Here is a 21641-nt window from a genome sequence, read left to right as displayed (position 1 = left end):
CAAAAACAAAAATGGGCTTAATGCTGACCCCTGATGTAAGCCAACACTAATTTCAAAGATCTCTGTTTCTCCAACGGCTGATATTGCTTTTGTCCTTGTTCTTTGTAAATCATCTCTACCATTCTAATCAACTTCTTCGGGACTTTCCTTTGCCTCAAGCACCAAAACGTCACTTCTCTTGGTATTCTGTCATAAGCCTTCTCTAAATCTACAAAAGAACAGAAAAGCTCCTTCTCTAAATCTACAAAAGAACAGAAAAGCTCCTTCTCTAAATCTACAAAAGAACAGAAGAGCTTCTGGTTTCCCTCTGGTATCTTTTCCTGTAACTGCCTTATCATAAAAATGGCATCACAGTCCTTCTCCCCCATGATGAATCAATACTGCTGTTTCCCAATCTTTACAATCTCTCATCTACTACCTTCACTAACACATTCAAACCATGCTCACTATATTTAATACCCCCTGTAGTTACTGCATTCCATGATGTCACCTTTGCTTAAATAGAGATACCATTACACTCTACTCCCAGTCATTAAGTATTATTTCCTCTTCCCATATTGCTCTCAAACTGATTAAACAATTATTAATAATTATAGAGATGACTCAGAAATTTGGCCACAGCAGGTCTTGACTTCTAGAATGGTTTTTTATGAAACCTTATATAAGACAAGGAAAGAAAATAGTATTAACTGTAAATCTGACACTATGGAATGAATGGTAAATTCTGGAAATCTAAGAATGCAGTCATAAAGGAGCGACTTAATATTTTTAAGCTAACATTTGAACATTAGTCTTAGCCTACCACTGTACACTACTCATTATCTTACCTGGAACATACGCTGTAACTTTGAGGTATATTCAAAACCACAAGCTTGTTTTAACTTCGAAATCATCGAAGCTTCGGCGTCATCGCTAGCAGACATATGCTGTACCAATCTTTTGGCCAGCATCTTACTGTAGAACTTTTGAAAGACATCCTTATCCTCTATATACTTGAAAACTATCATTACCTGGAAATAAGGAAAAAAAATTACAGATGTATTCAAACAACAAATTATATTATATTACGTCAACATAATTTGCAGATTTGTCATCTGTGGCCTCACCTAACCAGTGCCATTAAAAGGAGGAGGAGGAGGAGGAGGAGAGAGCGAGGGGATTTTTAACATTCCGGTCATTACATTTTTGTTTGAAAACTTATATATTTCATGTTTCAAATTACTTTGTTAAAAAGTCCATACCATATATTTACCTATGAGAGCCCTACAGGCAACCCTTTTATGACCAGGGTATCTATTTTCTTTTTTATTCGAGGGAAACTAATTTATTTTAATATCTCAGAATTCCACCATTTTCTCTGATTTTTATAGGTATATATTATCCATTTTCCTAACATACCACTGTATATGGCACTCATAAAGAAGCGTTTGCTAAGGTATGTCCTCATTTCTTCATCTTCTCATTTATATTTTTACAATTTTTATTTGGTTATGCTGAAGATAACCAGAGAGCCTAAAAGCATAAAATTTACCCAGAAAAATAGACGAGAATATATTAGTTTAACCAGACAGCGTGCGTGTGTGTGTGTGAAATAACCATGATACATGATTATGTCCTTATGATCCAAAGTGGTGAAGAACAAAGAAACTTCGAAACTCTACTTTTAAAAATTCAAATTGAGAATTTTTCTTTTACGTTTTAAATGATGACCAATTTTTTTCCATTTCAATATGAAAAAAGTAAATAGAAACTCTGAAAATCTACTTTTAAAAGTTCAAAATGAGATTCTTTTTTACTTTTTATATGACCGATTTTTTCATTTCAATATGATAAAGTACAAAGAAACTTTGAAACTTTACTTTTAAAAATCCAAATTGAGAATTTTTTTTTTAATTCTTATATGAACATTTTTTTTTTATTTCAGTATGAAAAAGTACAAAGAAACTTTGAAACTACTATTAAAAATTCAAATTGAGATTTTCTTTTTACTTTTTAAATGATGACCATTTTTTTTTCATTCCAATATGAAAACATAGGGAGTTTTAAATCCTAAATCCTATATACAGTATTCACTTAGCAAAATTAAAAATTGTGGCCTTTAAAAGTAACATTTACATTAATAAGATTATATACAGGTATTTACCGACTTAAAACGGAGATAGGGACCGAGAGACTTGAGTCAATTTCGACGTATGTCGAATTCATAAGTGAAGTTTCCATAGATTTATGATGCGTCATGATTCGGCAATCATCTAAGTCATATTTCATCAATATTTTCTTACTGTTTACCATTATTTCGTTTTCTTGTTTAGTAGGATATCATATGCTCTAAAAAAGTATTTTTGTATTATATTTTTCAATTTCAAAAGAATTTTAAACATCAAGAATTGATTAATATATTGTTTACCTTTGGTTAAGATCAGCTACCGTATCAAAAGTTGGCTCACATACAAGTGGCATATTTATTATATAATTTCTTAATTTACTCGAAATATCCTCATGATGAATATTACATCAGCACCAAAATGTTACTGGATATCACAATTTACATACAATTCGTTTATAGCTATTATTACTAGTTATCATGCGAATACGTTCTCGCTCTGTGCGAGTGTGTGGGAGCACGAGCTCGTATGGGTAGTTTATTTTAAAAGCTTACAATATTAGATTTTTTATTCGCTATTAAGCCTCCCCCCCTCACTCCGCATTTTGATTTTTAATTCACCGTTAAATCTTCATATTTCTTTAGATATCAGAAATTTTGTATCATTACTCAATGATTCGATAATAGGAATAAAAAGATTACTCAGTAATACACCAAAAGGAAGTAATTTGGTTCCCCAGCGCGCATTCCGCTATACATATGACGTCAAGAGGACATGTGATGTGAACTCGATAAAGAAAGACTTGCAAATTATGTAATACCCTTTCTTTTTCTTGCAAGATATGAAAGAAAATACTATCTTATAAAGCAAAAGTGTTTCATTTTTACACTATAAAAGAAAATATATTTCTAAGAAAATGTTTGTTCCGTTAGTGTACTTTCGTTTAGATAAATATCGATCTATAATCCGAGATTAAATAAAACTAGCGTAGAGCTAAATTTACGCTATGTAGTACTCTTAACAATCGATCCAGACACAAAATGCTTTGTATCATTACTTGATATTTCGATAATGGGAATACTAATACTAATTGTTAGCCTTTTTGAAGGAAATCACTCTATTGCCCGCTCGCTTTCTGCCGGTAATATGACGTCACCAGACAATAATCATATGAAGTCAACTGATTAAAACTTTTCTCAACATATTTTTAGTGTATATTGACAATAAATGAAACTACTAACTTTTCAAGATAAAACTTCTATCTTGAACAAGAAAATAGATTATTTCCAAGGATTTTTTTTTCCTATTAGTTTATTATTTCAGACATACTTGTGACGTCATCAAAGCGAAAAAAAATAGTCGTAAAGTCAAACCGTTATAAGTCGGCGACTACCTGTATATAGGATAATTTAGAATACTAAGAGAATTTATCAAGTACTATACAATGGTTTTTAAATTACAGGTAAAACAATTGGTTGAGAAACAAAAACGTAAAGAGAACCCCTAAATAACATTGTATTAATGGAGCTCAGTCACATTTCTCAATACTACTCTAAATTGTTGAAGCATATCAATATTTTTTATTAATAATATTTTGAAAAACTGGATAAATTTTTCCTAGACTTTAACTTGAATTTCTGCAAACAAATTACTGAACAGAAACCAAATGAACTCACCTGATTGAGCGTATCTTCTAACTCTGCCTCTTCAGGGTTCTTGGAGGACTTCTTAAGCAATAAATCACAGTATTTTGCTAAAAGTTCAGGAGATTTTGATGATGAATTAGGAGTCTTTGTTACGCTGTTGATATTTATAAACCTACCGCAAGCCTTATCTAAAGCAGCTACAAAACCAGTGTCGTTATTGAAAGCAGTAAGCACCAAGGAATTGTATTTTCTATGGACTTCTAATATTGTCTGCACGTATACTTTAGGATCCTGTAATAAAAAAAAAAAAATCAAATTCAAGAATTTTTGACTTAAAAATACAGTAAAGCTTCACATTATATTTACCATCTAATTTTAGTTGACAAATAGTATATCAGTAATATTTTTCTATTACCTATTTCAATGTTAAAACCAAACTGTTGCTTTGCAACAAACAAAAAACAAAAGTTAACCCATGAGCCATGAAAATTAAAGCACCAGATAAAGCCTTCAAGTAAGATAGGTACGCTCCTAACACAATACTATACTCTTAAAAGTAAGACTTGAACCACATAAAAAATTTCAAATAAAAAATTCTTAGACTAAACCAGCCTAATAAAGCCAACTGAACTTACATTAAGAGCCGAGTCCCCACATCTGTCAATCGCAGCCAACCCTTGGGTAGTTATGTGTTGCTCCAGCAAAGTTCTCAATTCCCTCAAGCCGTCTGGTATTCTAGTGATATAAAAATACTCATAAATATCACCTAAAAAAACTTTTAACCGTGCTACAATTACAGAGCATTTATAATTTCAAACTCTCTTTAAACACCCTTTCTCAAAAAAAAAGAAAAAACATTAAGGTTTTCAATATTTTTTAGCCTTAATCATTCATAGAATTGAAGTATTTATAAATGATTAACTATTCCAATAATTTTTCACCAATTTAAATCTGGTTGCAATTGTGACATTGCCAATTGAAACCCAACGTAAAGGAAAAGCACCTAACAGTACAGTATACTAAACATTTAACCTTTTAAACAATTCAGACTTCAACTTATTTTTAATGCCTTACATTTTCACAAAATAAAGTTCCTAAAGGTTAATTTCAACAAAATCTTCCCAAAGATTGTCAAGAAGATTTATTTTTACGAAAATAAAATTACTAAACTTAACCGCCGGGCACAGGTTTTGTCAGGGAAAGTTAGGATACAATCACTACATTGTCTGAAGGCTTGCTGGACTCTCTAGATTGTGCAAGCATACCAAAATCAGCAAATCCTTATGAGGCTCATTAATATACAGCAGCAGCCTTACCCTCACAGCAATCAACAAGTGGATTCGATTCTTCTACGGAGTTTTCCTTGAACTATTGGAAAATTTTCTTTTATAACAACAATCTTTAACAGAGTAGCCACTAATTGAGTACATTCCTTCATAAGAAGAACTTTAACGGAGTTACAAACCACACTTTTGTCCCAGGCACATGACACAACGAGAATGATCATCATCGCCCAACAATAAATCCCTTGAACAACTCATACATAAGACATAGAAAAGCCAGAAGAAAGTATTCCCTAATTGTCTATAATAAAACTCCCTAAAACACAAAATCCCAATCTGGAGCGCGGGTAGAGCTCATTGACAAAATGACAATGAGAAAACTGAAAACAAAAGGGAGATGGCTTACCAACATGCAAATATTGCCATGCATCGCCGTACCTTAATATCACACCAAAGATGTTGGGCTATTATACTTGATAACTTGTAAGTGATACTTTTCACAGCTTATCAAATCAAACTCCATTACTCTCGTAGATAGTTACAAAATAACTAAACTTAAAATTACTTAGACCACATCCCATGCACCTACTAAGGGGCCTAGAGCCCAGCAATCTTCATTAGCAAACCCTAATTCTTTAAGATAATGTTTAGCAAAAACAGACTTGGTACTCCATTGAGCTGCTACTTAAAATTCTTTTTGGAGATATTACTCCTAAAATTAAGCAATGTAGCTGCACTTCTAATATCAAGATCCTTAACTTCCGAGACTTATTACCTCCGCCAACAAAGTTGGAAAGAGGTTATGTTTTACCACGTTTCTGTTATGTAAAAATCTGGAAATGTTAAGTTTTGGAAGGTCAAGGTCACGGTCAAGCAAAATGTCCAATTCACATAATCAGCCATAATTCAGACATCGTTGTCATAGAGACTTCAAACTTGGTTCATAATTGAGTGTGTGAAAATCCACGCCAATTAATACATGTTAAGGTAAAAGGTCAAGGTTGAATCCAAGGTCAAGCAAAAGGTCAAACTCCGGTCATCAACCATATGGACACAATTCTAATCATAAAATAATGAAACTTGCAGGGATTTTAAACCTATGTAAAGAGCTGGAAATTATAAAATTTTGGAAGGTCAAAGGTCATGATTACAGACGAGCAAAACGTCCATATCACAATCAGCCATATGTTTGGACATCCTTGTCACAGACTTCCAACTTGGTTCATATTTGAGTGTATGAAAATCCACTCAAATTAATACATGTTAAGGTCAAAGGTCAAGGTCGAGCAAAATGTCGATAAATAAGTTGCTGCTGTGGAGGACTGTGCTCTACTGACTGCCCCTCTAATTAAGATTTGGATCCAATTCTGTGTGTGCTTCTGTAGCCCAATTTTTAACATGCATTTTTGGTCAAAGGGCAAAAAAGAACCATAATTCCACAAACCAAATTATGGACACCACCCCTAACCTCTATAGTTGTGTCCAAATGATACTGGATGACTCGTGTAACAAACATGTTTTCTGCTGCCACACTTTCATCCACTTTCAAAGAAGGGATGTGAAAAAAAACAAGGCAAATTCATTAACCATAAGAATAATTTTTGTCTCTGAAGGAAGTCAAAAGGGACAAAATCATGTTCATTCAAAGCCCACTTAGACAGATAGTGCAGACAGCGCCTAAAGATCACTAATGCGTTTAGCTGAAGCAAAGGCCAAAAGTTAGTGTTTAGGCTGTGAGATCTTCAAGTGAAAAAATTTCCACTGGTTCAAAATTTGGACCTTTTAAATACTGTAAATCAACATCCAAATTCCAGAAAGTTGACCTTACAACTGAAGGCATTTCGATACTAAAAGATCAAATACATCAGAGATAATACTTGAAACATACAGATTATCTCAGATGCTTGAAAACAAAAATAAGCATGGATCTATATCCAATAATGGAAGATTCTTACCATAAAATAAATGTAAAAATCTAACATTATCATCCAAGCTAGCCCTAGTCATTGACACACATGCAGCTTTGCATCCTTCAAAATAAAAATTTTATTGTCTTTGATATAGGATATTGGTAGAATGTCTTTTAGAACCTACATAGTCTAATTGGTTTCAAAAACCCGTTTCTGAGGAAATGGTGGATGGTTTCCATGCAGTCAGGAAAAGTGCAAATGGGTTTGGAAGAATCATCCTCGAAATTGATTGTTTTGAGCAGATTGGCTTTGTACGGCAACGTTTTTGGACACTACGACAATAGGGGCCACAGATCTGTGAACCATTCCCTCTGAGGCCAGAAAAGGGCTATTAGCATCGTCCTGCTTTTCACAGATCCTAAATCTATTTATCACATGAACAATCATGGCAAACAGTGGGAATGTGGTAAGATCCAAAAGCAACCAGTCTTGTAATAGGGTCTATACTTTCTATACTAAGGGATTCAGCACAGGTGAACATAAAATATTTTTTTATTCAGTGATTCTACAAATTTGTCTATGACGCCACCATTTCCAAATCTCCAAGATACAGTATATCAATTGAAGCAGAGATAATTTGCTTGTCAAAATCTGACCCTTATTGCTTAGTCAGTCTGCTAAGATGTTCTGCTTTCCCGGAATAAATCAAGGAACAGGATAATTTCTCTCAGACTTGTCCAGGATAACAGCCCCTCCGCAATCTGGTACAGGAATGGAGACCTTCCCAACCACAAGAAATTCCGGATCCTAAAGAGTTTTGAATATAGCTAATAATTCTAGGCAATTGATATGCAGCTTTGACTCCTGTGAGGGCCAATTCTCTGAGAGATGCAAATTATCCATAACTGTTATCCACCCTTGATGTAGAGCATTTGCGAATGGAGATAAGTCTGAGAATCTCAAACCCAAAGAAACTGCCCAAAACAATTGCCAGAGATCATCCCACCAACTCAATAGCAGAAGTTGATTCTTCATCACTAAAATAGAAAAGTCTAGACCAGCTGTCTTGTCCATCCATCCATCCATATACCAAGGCACTTCCCCCAATTTTGGGGGGTAGCCGACACCAACAATGAAACAAAACAAAAACGGGACCTCTACTCTCTATGTTCCTTCAGCCCAATCAGGGACTCAACCGAGTTCAGCTGGTACTGCTAGGGTGCCACAGCCCAACCTCCCACATTTCCACCACAGATGAAGCTTCATAATGCTGACTCCCCTACTGCTGCTACCTCCGCGGTCATCTAAGGCACCGGAGGAAGCAGCAGGGCCTACTGGAACTGCGTCACAATCGCTCGCCATTCATTCCTATTTCTAGCACGCTCTCTTGCCTCTCTCACATCTATCCTCCTATCACCCAGAGCTTTCTTCACACCATCCATCCACCCAAACCTTGGCCTTCCTCTTGTACTTCTCCCATCAACTCTTGCATTCATCACCTTCTTTAGCAGACAACCATTTTCCATTCTCTCAACATGGCCAAACCACCTCAACACATTCATATCCACTCTAGCCGCTAACTCATTTCTTACACCCGTTCTCTCCCTCACCACTTCGTTCCTAACCCTATCTACTCGAGATACACCAGCCATACTCCTCAGACACTTCATCTCAAACACATTCAATTTCTGTCTCTCCATCACTTTCATTCCCCACGACTCCGATCCATACATCACAGTTGGTACAATCACTTTCTCATATAGAACTCTCTTTACATTCATGCCCAACCCTCTATTTTTTACTACTCCCTTAACTGCCCCCAACACTTTGCAACCTTCATTCACTCTCTGACGTACATCTGCTTCCACTCCACCATTTGCTGCAACAATAGACCCCAAGTACTTAAAATGATCCACCTCCTCAAGTAACTCTCCATTCAACATGACATTCAACCTTGCACCACCTTCCCTTCTCGTACATCTCATAACCTTACTCTTACCCACATTAACTCTCAACTTCCTTCTCTCACACACCTTTCCAAATTCTGTCACTAGTCGGTCAAGCTTCTCTTCTGTGTCTGCTACCAGTACAGTATCATCCGCAAACAACAACTGATTTACCTCCCATTCATGGTCATTCTCGCCTACCAGTTTTAATCCTCGTCCAAGCACTCGAGCATTCACCTCTCTCACCACTCCATCAACATACAAGTTAAACAACCACGGCGACATCACACATCCCTGTCTCAGCCCCACTCTTACCGGAAACCAATCGCTCACTTCATTTCCTATTCTAACACATGCTTTACTACCTTTGTATAAACTTTTCACTGCTTGCAACAACCTTCCACCAACTCCATATAACCTCATCACGTTCCACATTGCTTCCCTATCAACTCTATCATATGCCTTCTCCAGATCCATAAACGCAACATACACCTCCTTACCTTTTGCTAAATATTTCTCGCATATCTGCCTAACTGTAAAAATCTGATTCATACAACCCCTACCTCTTCTAAAACCACCCTGTACTTCCAAGATTGCATTCTCTGTTTTATCCTTAATCCTATTAATCAATACTCTACCATACAGTTTTCCAACTACACTCAACAAACTAATACCTCTTGAATTACAACACTCACTGTCTTGTACTAATGTAAATTGAAATGGAATTGATAAACCCTAATTTTTATGTGGCTCAGTGGGACAAATTTCACTAAGGTAACCATGGTTCATAGTACTCTCCTCCACAACCAAAATGAAATCAGCTTCAATGCTTTGAACTTTCCAAGCCAAAAAAGAAAAGACCGGATCTTCTCCAATGGAAAAACACTAAAAAGGAATTGTTGCTAATATCATTCCTTTCCTCACGGATATTTTTCCCTGTTGGAGCCATTGGGCTTATAGCATCCAACTTTCCCAACTAGGTTGTAGCTTAGATAGTAGTAATAATAAAAAATATTCTGGGTTGGAGCCAGGAAAAACTTAAAATTAACCAGGATCCCCAACTGAACCAACAACTAGAATAACTACACTTGTTGAACTATGATCCTTTTCAATTAATAGTTTAAAAATGGCCAATCATCCACTTAAAACAGAACTTAGTCCCAGGATTCTTAACCATTTCTAGATGGGGATCATTCTGATGAATAACTGAGAGGACGTAATCAACTCAAAACACATGCACTCGAATTAGTAATCAGATGGACGTCTAAGCTGATGATTTGGACTTGAAAACTTTTCAACATAAAAATGCTTTCTTTGAACACCTGTTGTTCTTATGTAGGAGACTTATTGTACCTATATTTCTTTCTAATCACTGGTACTTAATTCTTTTATCATGGCATTTATCCGTGAGCAAAAACTGATTACAGTGAACCCTCGTTTATCGCGGTAGATAGGTTCCAGACCCGGCCGCGATAGGTGAAAATCCGCGAAGTAGTGACACCATATTTACCTATTTATTTAACATGTATTTTCAGACTTTTAAAACCTTCCCTTGTACTGTTAACAAACTACCCTTTAATGTACAGAACACTTAATGCATGTACTAACGTACCCTAAACTAAAACAGGCACAAATATTAAAGGCGACTTTATATCATGCGTTTCCTATACACGCCAAAAAGCACGATAAAAAATGGCAACCAATGTTTTGTTTACGTTTATATCTGATTATAATGAAGAAACAAACGCATTTACACATCTGTGTATAGGTTACTTTTTGCATCGATTATATTGATTATTCAGTACAGTATGTTGATTTGGTTATTACTAATGTTTTACTTAATTTTTCTTAGGACTTCCAAATGAAATGTTTTTCTTTATGACGCTGCCTGAAACGACGGCGTCATAAAGTACGCTCAGTAAACAAACTAAGGAATTTAAAGCGCATGATAAAAGTGATAAATAATGGTATTACAGTAAAAGCTTTTATAAAATATGTTATTACAAATATTATTTACCGTATCTATATAAAATCATACATACGTAGCAAAGCAGGAAAACAATCTACGAGAGAGAGAGAGAGAGAGAGAGAGAGAGAGAGAGAGAGAGAGAGAGAGAGAGAGAGAGAGAGAGAGAGAGTTGTTTTACATACGTAAATGTAAATTTAAAAAAAAAATAGCCCCATTTCATATAAAATAGATTACAAATATTTTACTTTATCATATTACAGTAGTCTGTATAATACTGTAAAGTTCAGTACAGTATGTTGTTGGTATAGTCGTGGCGATGAAATTCTCACGAAACAAAAACACACCATTTGATTACAACAGCTGATTCATTCTCTCTCTCTCTCTCTCTCTCTCTCTCTCTCTCTCTCTCTCTCTCTCTCTCTCTCTCTCTCTCTCTCTCTTTCTCTCTCTCTTCGTGTTATACAATACTTACATTTAGATGAAGAAACTAAAATTAGTTTTCTTAGTGTCAATAAAATACGAAACGAAAAAATTAGGCCGAGTCTACATCCATTTCAATCATAGCTAAAAATACGGCATCCGATTTCATCAGCAAACCACTATTTTTTGGGAAATATCACTTTATTCTAGAAAATTGCACTCTTTAAATAGTTAATTGCACATTAAGAAAGCGTGTACTTTTGTTTTTAAATTTCGGGTGTGTTTTAAAAATCGAGTATTGTTGACTTCTTTTTGTTTTACTTTTGGCTGTGATTAGATCAGCTGTCATCTAGCTGCCGCTCTTGAGTGTGTACGAATACACTAACAAAGTATCGTTTATACCATTTCTTAACTTATTCAAACCGTCTACAGTATACAGTTGATATTACATAAGCACAAATGTGTTATAACCTATCAAATTTTTTTTTTATTACATTTAAACCCCCCTCTATCTCTCTCTCTCTCTCTCTCTCTCTCTCTCTCTCTCTCTCTCTCTCTCTCTCTCTCTCTCTCTCTCTCTCTCTCTCTACCTCTCTACCTCTCTCTCTCTACCTCTACCTCTCTCTCTCTCTGTGGGCTACTTTTCACTACCTCCCATTCCTTACCTCTCTCTATCTCTCTAACAAATGATATCTTTGTTGCTCCTCAAAGTTTCATTTATATTGAAAATCGATCATGATTCAATTTTCCTTACTTTCTCCAATCTCGCACCATTGGTCACATCGCGGTATTTTCGATATTTCCGGAAAATCCGCGATATATGTATATACATGGGTTATGAAAAAAATCCGCGAAGTGGTGAATCCGCGATGGTCGAACCGCGAAGTAGCGAGGGTTCACTGTACTCATTTCTTATAGAAAAAATACCGGAACCAACAAATTCATCTTCATAACTTATACAAATAAAATTTTTCCATCTACTGCAAAACAAAAATCATTCATTCTCCTATGCATACATGAAATATTTTGCCATGAAGTACATTCTTATCCAAAACCTAAAAAACCTAATAATATTACTAAACAATAACACTTACAAAGAAATCCCTAAAAGATTATAAACTTTCTAAACAAGCTTCCAAAGAATCTAAATACGCCCAAATATGAATAGAAAAATAAAAAAAAATTATAGATTAGTTAAAATTCAGTGTCAAAATATAAACATACTGTATGCTGTGTATTAAAACTAGCATCACAGGACCTGAGCATCAACATCAAGGACAATGAAGAAAATGGCTACAAAAGTTACTGCAAAGGGCTTATTAATGGAAGAACTTGAGTACTAGTCAGCATAGATATCTATCAATATAATATATTCCAAGAGCAAATTCTTTTCTAACATTCCATACCCTCAGTTTCAATATACATCAAAGAACAACTTCCCTTCTATAACTCCATATTCCCAATAGTTTTTTTATTACAATGATTATCAAATGAATAGCAATCGTAACAGAAGCACACCACTTGGAGTCAATAGAAAAATCATGAAAAGGTCCTTGTACATTTAAGCATTTGTCCATTAGGAATTATTTTTTATCAAATGTTCAAATCCTCAGGGGAACATGAATTTCTAAAAAATATATGAATAAACAGCGTTTTGAAAACTTCAAAAACAGATGTTGGTATCCATTTCAGTTACAATTAAGGATTTAATCTACAGCTCAACAGCAGAGACCATAAATATGTTCATGAATGAATTCAAAACAGGATGCCATACCTTGATACTAGCTGGTACATTCTGGCGAGATCTTCATTCTTATCATCATTAAGAAGATGTTGGAATTCATTATGGAATATTTCTAGATGCTTTTCAATAAGGACTTTCTCGCATGTTTTTCCTAATTTTTCTAAAGTAGTTTCGTGAAGGTACACTTGCACTCGACGCTGTTCTTCTAATAATCTAGTTTCTGCCTAAAAGACAAATACAAGGTGTTATCATATAAATGCATTTTAGATTACCAATCCATTAAACACCTTTATAACAGATTTAACAAACTTGTAAAAAAGAATATTTTTCAATTTGTCATACAATATCAAAAAGTAGTTGCATATCTTTACCTTTTTCATATATTCTGTTACAGGATTATTTCGAAGGAATTCTGTTGATTCCCTTGTATAAAACCTTTCAGTGTCTTCTAGGAAGGTATTTTCAAAGGAATCCCGATAGACAGATAAATTCTGCCCTCTTGCACTAGGTTCATCTTCATTCAAACCTTCACATAAAAAGATAAATTCTCAGTATAAGAGAAACAACCAAAAAATATATTTTTGTTTATTGCAATAAACAAAAATATAATAAACCAACTGTATAATAAAATCTTCTTTTTTGGCAACCAAAAAAGAGAAAAAAATATTCCATGATTTTCTATGAAATAGTCAAATAACATAAAATCCTCTTACCTAATTCAACATAGCAATTCATGACACCTGAGACTAATCTAGTGTTGATTGTCTCACCATTTCTTTCTCTCTCTATTAATTTCAAAACTGCATTTGTTACCTGAAAAGAGAACAAAAATGACAATGGCAGACAAATTCTAATTCTGAAACAAGCTGGCAAGTAACTCCAGACCAAAACTATGTTAGGTATGGTTCATAATCAATTTGCCATTTTTATTTGTGATGAAAATTAACAATCATCACTCAAACCAAAAGACACAGAACAGGATGTCTACTTGTCATATTTCACCATCATCATCATCTCGTACGCCTATAGACGCAAAGGGCCTCAGTCAGGTTTCGCCAGTCATCTCTACTTTGAGCTTTTAATTAAATACCTCTCCATTCACTATCTCCCACATCACATTCCATAGTCCTCAGCCATGTAGGTCTGGGTCTTTCAGCTCTTCTAGTGCCTTATGAAGCTAAGTTGCAAGTTTGGTGAAGCAATCTCTCTTGGGGAGTGCAAAGACTATGCCCAAACCATCTCCATCTACCCCTCACCATGATCTCATCCACAAATGGCACTTGAGTAATCTCTCTTATATTTTCATTTCTAATTCTGTCTTGCCATTTAACTCCCAATATTCTTCTTAGGGCTTCGTTCTCAAACATACAACATCTGTTGGATATTGTTTCATTGTTATACAACGACATGTCCATATAACAACACCGTTCTCACTAAACTGATAAGTAGCCTGATTTTTAAATGTAATTTCAGGCGATTTAATTTCCAAATTTTACTTAGCCCATCCATTATCTGATTCGTTTTTTCAATCTTTCATTAAACTCAATTTCATGCATTCTGATAAATAAGCTTTGCAAGTCCTAGACTAAATTTCAAGAGAAAAAAATCTTTCTAAGACTGCATAACCATAAAAATCTAATCCCTACTATCATGTAAAAATTTCTTCAACTAATTACCTTATCACACAAGCCTCAGAAGTAAAACGCAAGTCTTGGTACTTTTCAAGATCTACAATTATGTGGTAAGATTTCATCCTCTTGCATGGCATTACTTGTGCAATTACCTCATCATAAACACAGCTTCTGTTATTAATCTCTCTAGCATTAAGCCAATTATCATTATATACAATTTTGCTCAGCCTTTCACTCAAGAACTTTTTCTTATGCTGTCATAACATGCAGACTAAGGTCCAGTGATCAAAGCGCAGAGATTTGTTTTGTATTATTTAAAATAATGGCAGTTCCAGGATGCTTCGCTCAAAGGAAAAAATTGAATTGACGATGCTAGCCAGTTTTTCTAAAACAATGCCTAATTATATGCTTCCTTACTCCAGTGGATGAGCAAATTCATGTTATGCCTATTTGTTCAGTTCAGAAAGACAAACTTCAATGTGCACGATCAGTCCTGCACAGAGCACCCTTTAGTACTTCACTTTAACCACATACAACTGTGGTTAAACTCTAAAATACACACGCAATTTCTTTATTTACATTATTAACAGATTCCACAAAAGCATTCTAATTAAACTATTTTGTGGTCATAATAGTTTCTTTGAAATTTAAAATAGCAAATTACACTTGAAATCAATCATTTAAGTTTACAAAAAGTGAAGGGTATTATACAATTTGTCTTTGACCAAATTAATAAAAAAAAAAAATACCACCATATCAGATAGTTAACTAAAATACTGTAGTAAAAAGTATGAGATGATTACCAATATATGAATAAAACTTACCTGTTTATTAAGTGGTTGGAATAAATGGTCTCTCCATGTAACTAAGGCAAGTTGATAAATTTCATATATTCCTTTATTACCTTCATCACACTCCCTCTTAACCCAATGACGATTCAAATATGCACACACACCATTCAGCACCTACAAAGACAGATCATCACTAAACAAGGTGTATACAAGTAATAATTTAATTTCATAAGGATATATAACACAGTTAAAACAGTATATAGAACAACATTACATCATCTTGCTGATACGGTCTGCTGACAACTTGGTCTCCACTTACCTTACTGGAAAACTGATATTCTTCCCACTGTTTAGTATAAAATCGCAAAACCTCTTCATCCATCAAATCTACACCATTCTAAAATAAACAAAACAGAATAGAAAATATTTAGATAATGCTTTACATCAGAAAAAAATAATAATTAAAATTCATTATTTCAATACTTAACTCAAAAAATATATTACTGACATTGTATAAGTACTAACATTCTACAATAAAAAGCAGAAAAGATTTTCTACCTGAATTTGAATACCCCCCCTTTCATGTTAAGTCAATACTGTAATAGCAATAGCATTCTGTATACACATTTAAATTAGTTTAATTTCACTAAACTGTGGAGAGGGAGAGAGGGTGTATCTAAAATTATTTTAAGAACAGTAACACAATTAAAATAAATATTTCCTATATAAACTATAAAAACTTGAACAAAACCAGAGGAAGAGAAATAAGATAGTGTACCCTCAAGCAAAAGAACTCTAATCCAAGACCATGTAAGACCACGGTACAAAGACTATGGCACTACCCAAGAGAACAATGGTTTGATTTTGAGTGTCCTTATCCTAAAAGGAAAAATAGGGAAAAAGGCAAGATATCTTACTTTGGTTCAAGCTAATACATCACCTGCGACTGAGGGTTCTAATGTAAGAGACAAATCAGAAGTAATTTGTATGGCTTTCACGTAAGACAATGCTTAGTGAAACCAACCCAGTGATTTCATCATACTGTACATTATACTTTTATGGCTGTGCCTCCAATGCACTGGCAATATGGTTTAATTTTGTTTATGAGGGCCCTAGGATTTTTAAACTTATAAATAAGCACTGACTTTATCACAAAGCCAGCAACATTTCTACACAAGAGTGAGGCAATCTTTGAAGTGCTTGAATCCCAGGAATCTGGCCTCTTCCTTCATTATGAATGTCAGCGATGACATACATTTCCAAGAGAAGCCAGTCTCATTAATACTGAAAAACCATTTCCAAACTTTTAGACATACATACTGACATGTAGTGCCCAATTTCTCAGAAGTACTATGCTACCTGCTTAGCTTATATTTTCCTTAACTCATAAATTTTGTTTTAATTTGACCATACCACACAATTCACAGAGTGGTACCTTGTGGCCCATTTGTTCCCCACATTAACTGCTTAGAGAATGCAGTACAAGACCACCCCAAAGCAATTCCTACGTCCCACACGCATGGGCTCCTTAGCAACTCCAGAGCAACAGACTGGCTTGAGTATGGGGAACGTAGTGAGGAACTGCTTTAGGAATTAGATTACCTCTTCGTCTACAAACAGACAAACGGTGAAATAATTAGATCTTGGACCCTTCCCACCATTGAGTTAATTTCCTGTTCATAAACTTTACCAGAAGACCTACATCCCTTCAAATAAGCATCACTTCCCAAAAAAATACCACACAACACAAAGATGCGAAGCGATATCGCGTATGTATGCATAAAAGCAATATGGACAACATGGTTACAGAATACTCCTGTTTGTTTGAGTGATCCTGTTGCCAGACAGCTAATCAGCACCCCAGATATTTATCAGCATACTACAGCTGGTCTTGTCTCCTCTACCAGCGAATAGCAGCCTTGAACAAAATCCTCTGGACAAACTCGAATAGTCTCCCAAATTTCCTGAGTTTTGTTTTCCACATCCCATACAGATGCATGATTCCTTTTATCACCTATGGTACACTATGCATTTTCGTCTTTCCGACAAACTATTTGAATAGTTGAGCCGCTAAGATGTGGACGTGTTTTGAGCGAAGCTCCGTTCAACTCTCGCCCAGAGTCGTTTTAGATTTTTGTTTCTCGCTTAGAATATAATTGAAAAGATATTAGTTAACCTTATGGAGAAACCTAAGTGATAAGAAACAGTACACTGTGTTTGTCCCTAAATATTTTTGCCTCATATGTAAAACCACGGAGGGAGACCGGAAAAAATGGATAGGATGTGACTGCAATAGATTCTATAAGAAATGTGTGTATAGTGACAGGCATCACTGATAATGAACGAAAGAAAGCAGATTGGTTATGCCAACACTGCGTAGGTGCAGCCAGACAAGCCAATATATATATACAGTATCAAAATTGAAGGAAGATATAATATGAGAGAAGAGGCCTTGAGCGAACACCACGCGAAAATAGCCGACTTGGAAAACAAACTTGCGGACCTTAGCACGCACACAGAAAATTCCACCCAGATTACTGACCTCACTGAGAAAGTTGATACTCTTGCTATGAATACGGAATCAATTAAGGCGACACTTCAAACATTGATGGACCCAAAACTGGAGAAAACCAACATTTGCTGACAAGTTAAGGATAAAAATCTGTTAGTAATTAAATCAACAAATATTATTATTATTATTATTACTATCCAAGCTACAACCCTAGTTGGAAAAGCAAGATGCTATAAGCCCAGGGGCTCCAACAGGGAAAAATAGCCCAGTGAGGAAAGGAAATAAGGAAATAAATAAATGAAGAGAACAAATTAACAATAAATCATAATAAAAACAGTAACAACGTCAAAACAGACATGTCATATATAAACTATTAACAGCATCAAAAACAAATATGTCATAAATAAACTATAAAAAGACTCATGTCCGCCTGGTCAACAAAAAAGCATTTGCTCCAACTTTGAACTTTTGAAGTTCTACTGATTCAACCACCCGATTAGGAAGATCATTCCACAACTTGGTAACAGCTGGAATAAAACTTCTAGAGTACTGCGTAGTATTGAGTCTCGTGATGGAGAAGGCCTGGCTATTAGAAAATTACTGAAAGAAAACGCGAGGTTGAACAGCGCTTAAAAGACATTCCTATAATTAACACTAGGTCAACTACGAATGGAAATGTCCTTGTAAACTTTGCAAACAAAATGATCAAAGAAGAGGCTGCAAACAAAATTCAGATATTGGTTGCTGACACTGAAATGAGAAAAATCAGAAAACTAAAACCAAAAATAATGATATGCAATGTGTACAAGGATGAAGATGATGATGTAAATGCTTTGATTCAAACAAATCATTGCCTGGACCAAATCCAAAACATAGAAGAGAAGATAAGTGGAATCCTGAAGAAAAATGCTTCAGGTGGGACTACCCACTATGTGCTGAAATGTGATCCTGAAGTTCGGAGGGCTATTCATGATAATGGGGACAACGTTTTGTTACAATGGGGTACTTACAACATACGTGATAGGTACCATGTGATCACTGCAAGTCTAAGAATGATGATAAAGTCTGCAGGAAATGTTTAGGAAAGCATTCCACCAGGGATTGTAATTCGAAAGTGTGAAAGTGTATAAACAGTACAAAGTTAAACAAACCAAGTGACCACATAGTAAATTCTAGAGAATGCAAAGCTTATGAATTGCAATTGAAAAGACTTGCAGAAAATACTGATCATGGTTCCTAAGGGTGTCATAAACTGTGACTATGTAAATATACAATCTATAGGTAATAAGACTATTCAAATTCAAGAACTGATAAAAGAGAAATATTTGGACATACTAGCATTACCTGAAACATGGTTAAATAACTTTGACAAGGCAAATATCACTGAAAAGATAACCCCCCCGAAAAAAAGAAAAAAAAAACATCACCTTTCACATACCGAGAGAAGGTAGGTCTGGTGGGGATGTCAGACTCATTACAGTTTTCATAAAAGTTACTCAAATCTCAAAATGTTAAAAAGGAACTAGTGTAACAAGCTTTGAATATATAGAAATAAACTGTACGAAAAAAAAAATATCCTTTGTAACAGTCTACAAACCTCCGAGAACAAACACTAGTATCTATTTTGAAGAATTCGGTGCTTTCATTGAGATGATTATCATGGAGAAATGTTATTTTCCTTAGTAAAATAAATTTTTGAATATACTTACCCGATGATCATATAGCTGCAACTCTGTTGCTCGACAGAAAAAAACCTACGGGCGGAATACGCCAGCGATCGCTATACAGGTGGGGGTGTACATCAACAGCGCCATCTGTCAAGTAGGTACTCAAGTACTCGATGTCAACAAAGAACCAATTTTCTCCTCTGTCCACTGGGTCTCTATTGGGGAGGAAGGGTGGGTCCTTTAATTTATGATCATCGGGTAAGTATATTCAAAAATTTATTTTACTAAGGAAAATAACATTTTTCAATATTAAACTTACCCGATGATCATATAGCTGATTCACACCCAGGGGGGTGGGTAGAGACCAGCATTACATGTTGACATTATTATGAGCTAAGTATTCCGTATTTCATTTTAGCAGTTATTCAAAATAACAAGCATAAAATAAATAAGTACCTGGTAAGGAAGACGACTTGAACAATTACTCTGCCTTTTTAAGTAGGTCTTCCTTACTGAGCCTCGCGATCCTCATAGGATGCTGAGCGACTCCTAGGAGCTGAAGTATGAAGGGTTGCAACCCATACTAAAGGTCCTCATCAAAACCTCTAATCTAGGCACTTCTCAAGAAATGATTTTGACCACCCGCCAAATCAAGTAGGATGCGAAAGGCTTCTTAGCCTTCCGGACAACCCAAAAATATTTCAAGAGAAAGATTAAAAAGGTTCTGGAATTAGGGAATTGTAGTGGTGGAGCCCCCACCACTACTGCACTCGTTGCTACGAATGGTCCCAGAGTGTAGCAGTTCTCGTAAAGAGACTGGACATTCTTAAGATAAAAGACGCGAACACTGATTTGCTTTTCCAATAGGTTGCGTCGAATATACTTTGCAGAGATCTATTTTGTTCAAAGGCCACGGAAGTTGTGACAGCTCTAACTTCGTGTGTCCTTACCTTCAGCCACGCTTGGTCTTCCTCATTCAGAAGGGAATGAGCTTCTCGTATTAACAGTCTGATAAAATAGGATAAAGAATTCTCTGACATAGGCAAAGATGGATTCTTAACTGAACACCATAAAGCTTCAGACGGGCCTCGTAAAGGTTTTTAAAATAGAACTTAAGAGCTCTTACAGGACATAATACTCTTTCTAGTTCATTTCCAACCATACGATAAGTTTGGAATATCGAACGATATTGGTCAAGGCCGAGAAGGCAGCTCGTGTTTGGCTAGAAAACCAAGTTGTAGAACATGTAGCCGTTTCGGATGAGAATCCGATGTTCCTGCTGAAGGCATGAATCTCACTGACTCTTTTAGCTGTGGTTAAGCATATCAGGAAAAGAGTCTTAAAGGTGAGATCTTTCAGGGAGGCTGATTGAAGTGGTTCGAACCTGTCTGACATAAGGAATCTTAGAACCACGTCTAAATTCCAACCAGGTGTAACCAAACGACGCTCCTTCGTGGTCTCAAAAGACTTAAGGAGGTCCTGTAGATCTTATTGTTGGAAAGATCTAAGCCTCTGTGACGGAAGACTGATGCCAACATGCTTCTGTAACCCTTGATAGTGGGAGCTGAAAGAGATCGCTCTTTCCTCAGATATAAGAGGAAGTCAGCTATTTGAGTTACAGAGGTACTGGTCGAGGATACGGATACTGACTTGCACCAGTTTCGGAAGATTTCCCACTTCGATTGGTAGACTCTAAGGGTGGATGTTCTCTTTGCTCTAGCAATCGCTCTGGTTGCCTCCTTCGAAAAATCTCTAGTTCTCGAGAGTCTTTCGATATTCTGAAGGCAGTCAGACGAAGAGCGTGGAGGCCTTGGAGTACCTTCTTTACGCGTGGCAGACGTAGCAGGTCCACCCTTAGGGGAAGTGTTCTGGGAACGTCTACTAGCCATCGAAGTACCTCGGTGAGTTATTCTCTCGCGGGCCAGAGAGAAGCAACTAGCGTCAACTTTGTCCCTTCGTGAAAGGCGAACTTCTGCAGTACCTTGTTGACAATCTAGAACGGAGGGAATGCATATAG

The 21641-nt window shown here is 35.6% G+C and overlaps 1 protein-coding gene across 4 annotated transcripts in view; it reads right to left on the bottom strand.

Moving 5' to 3' along the window:
• Cul1 (cullin 1) overlaps positions 1-21641 on the bottom strand; it is a 152115-nt gene that overhangs the window by 47034 nt on the left and 83440 nt on the right. For all 4 annotated transcript variants that reach the window (XM_068387093.1, XM_068387094.1, XM_068387095.1 and 1 more), the window contains exons 5-12: positions 15765-15842; positions 15479-15619; positions 13737-13836; positions 13395-13549; positions 13054-13247; positions 4387-4486; positions 3782-4042; positions 828-1010 (exon numbers count right to left, since the gene is read on the bottom strand). In XM_068387093.1, coding sequence (XP_068243194.1) covers positions 828-1010; positions 3782-4042; positions 4387-4486; positions 13054-13247; positions 13395-13549; positions 13737-13836; positions 15479-15619; positions 15765-15842 — 1212 coding nt within the window. The remainder of the gene's footprint in view (positions 1-827; positions 1011-3781; positions 4043-4386; positions 4487-13053; positions 13248-13394; positions 13550-13736; positions 13837-15478; positions 15620-15764; positions 15843-21641) is intronic.

This window comes from Palaemon carinicauda, chromosome 14 (assembly GCF_036898095.1).
Source record: "Palaemon carinicauda isolate YSFRI2023 chromosome 14, ASM3689809v2, whole genome shotgun sequence".
NCBI classification, from domain to species: Eukaryota; Metazoa; Arthropoda; class Malacostraca; order Decapoda; family Palaemonidae; genus Palaemon; species Palaemon carinicauda.
This window is presented reverse-complemented; position numbering and strand designations above follow the sequence as displayed.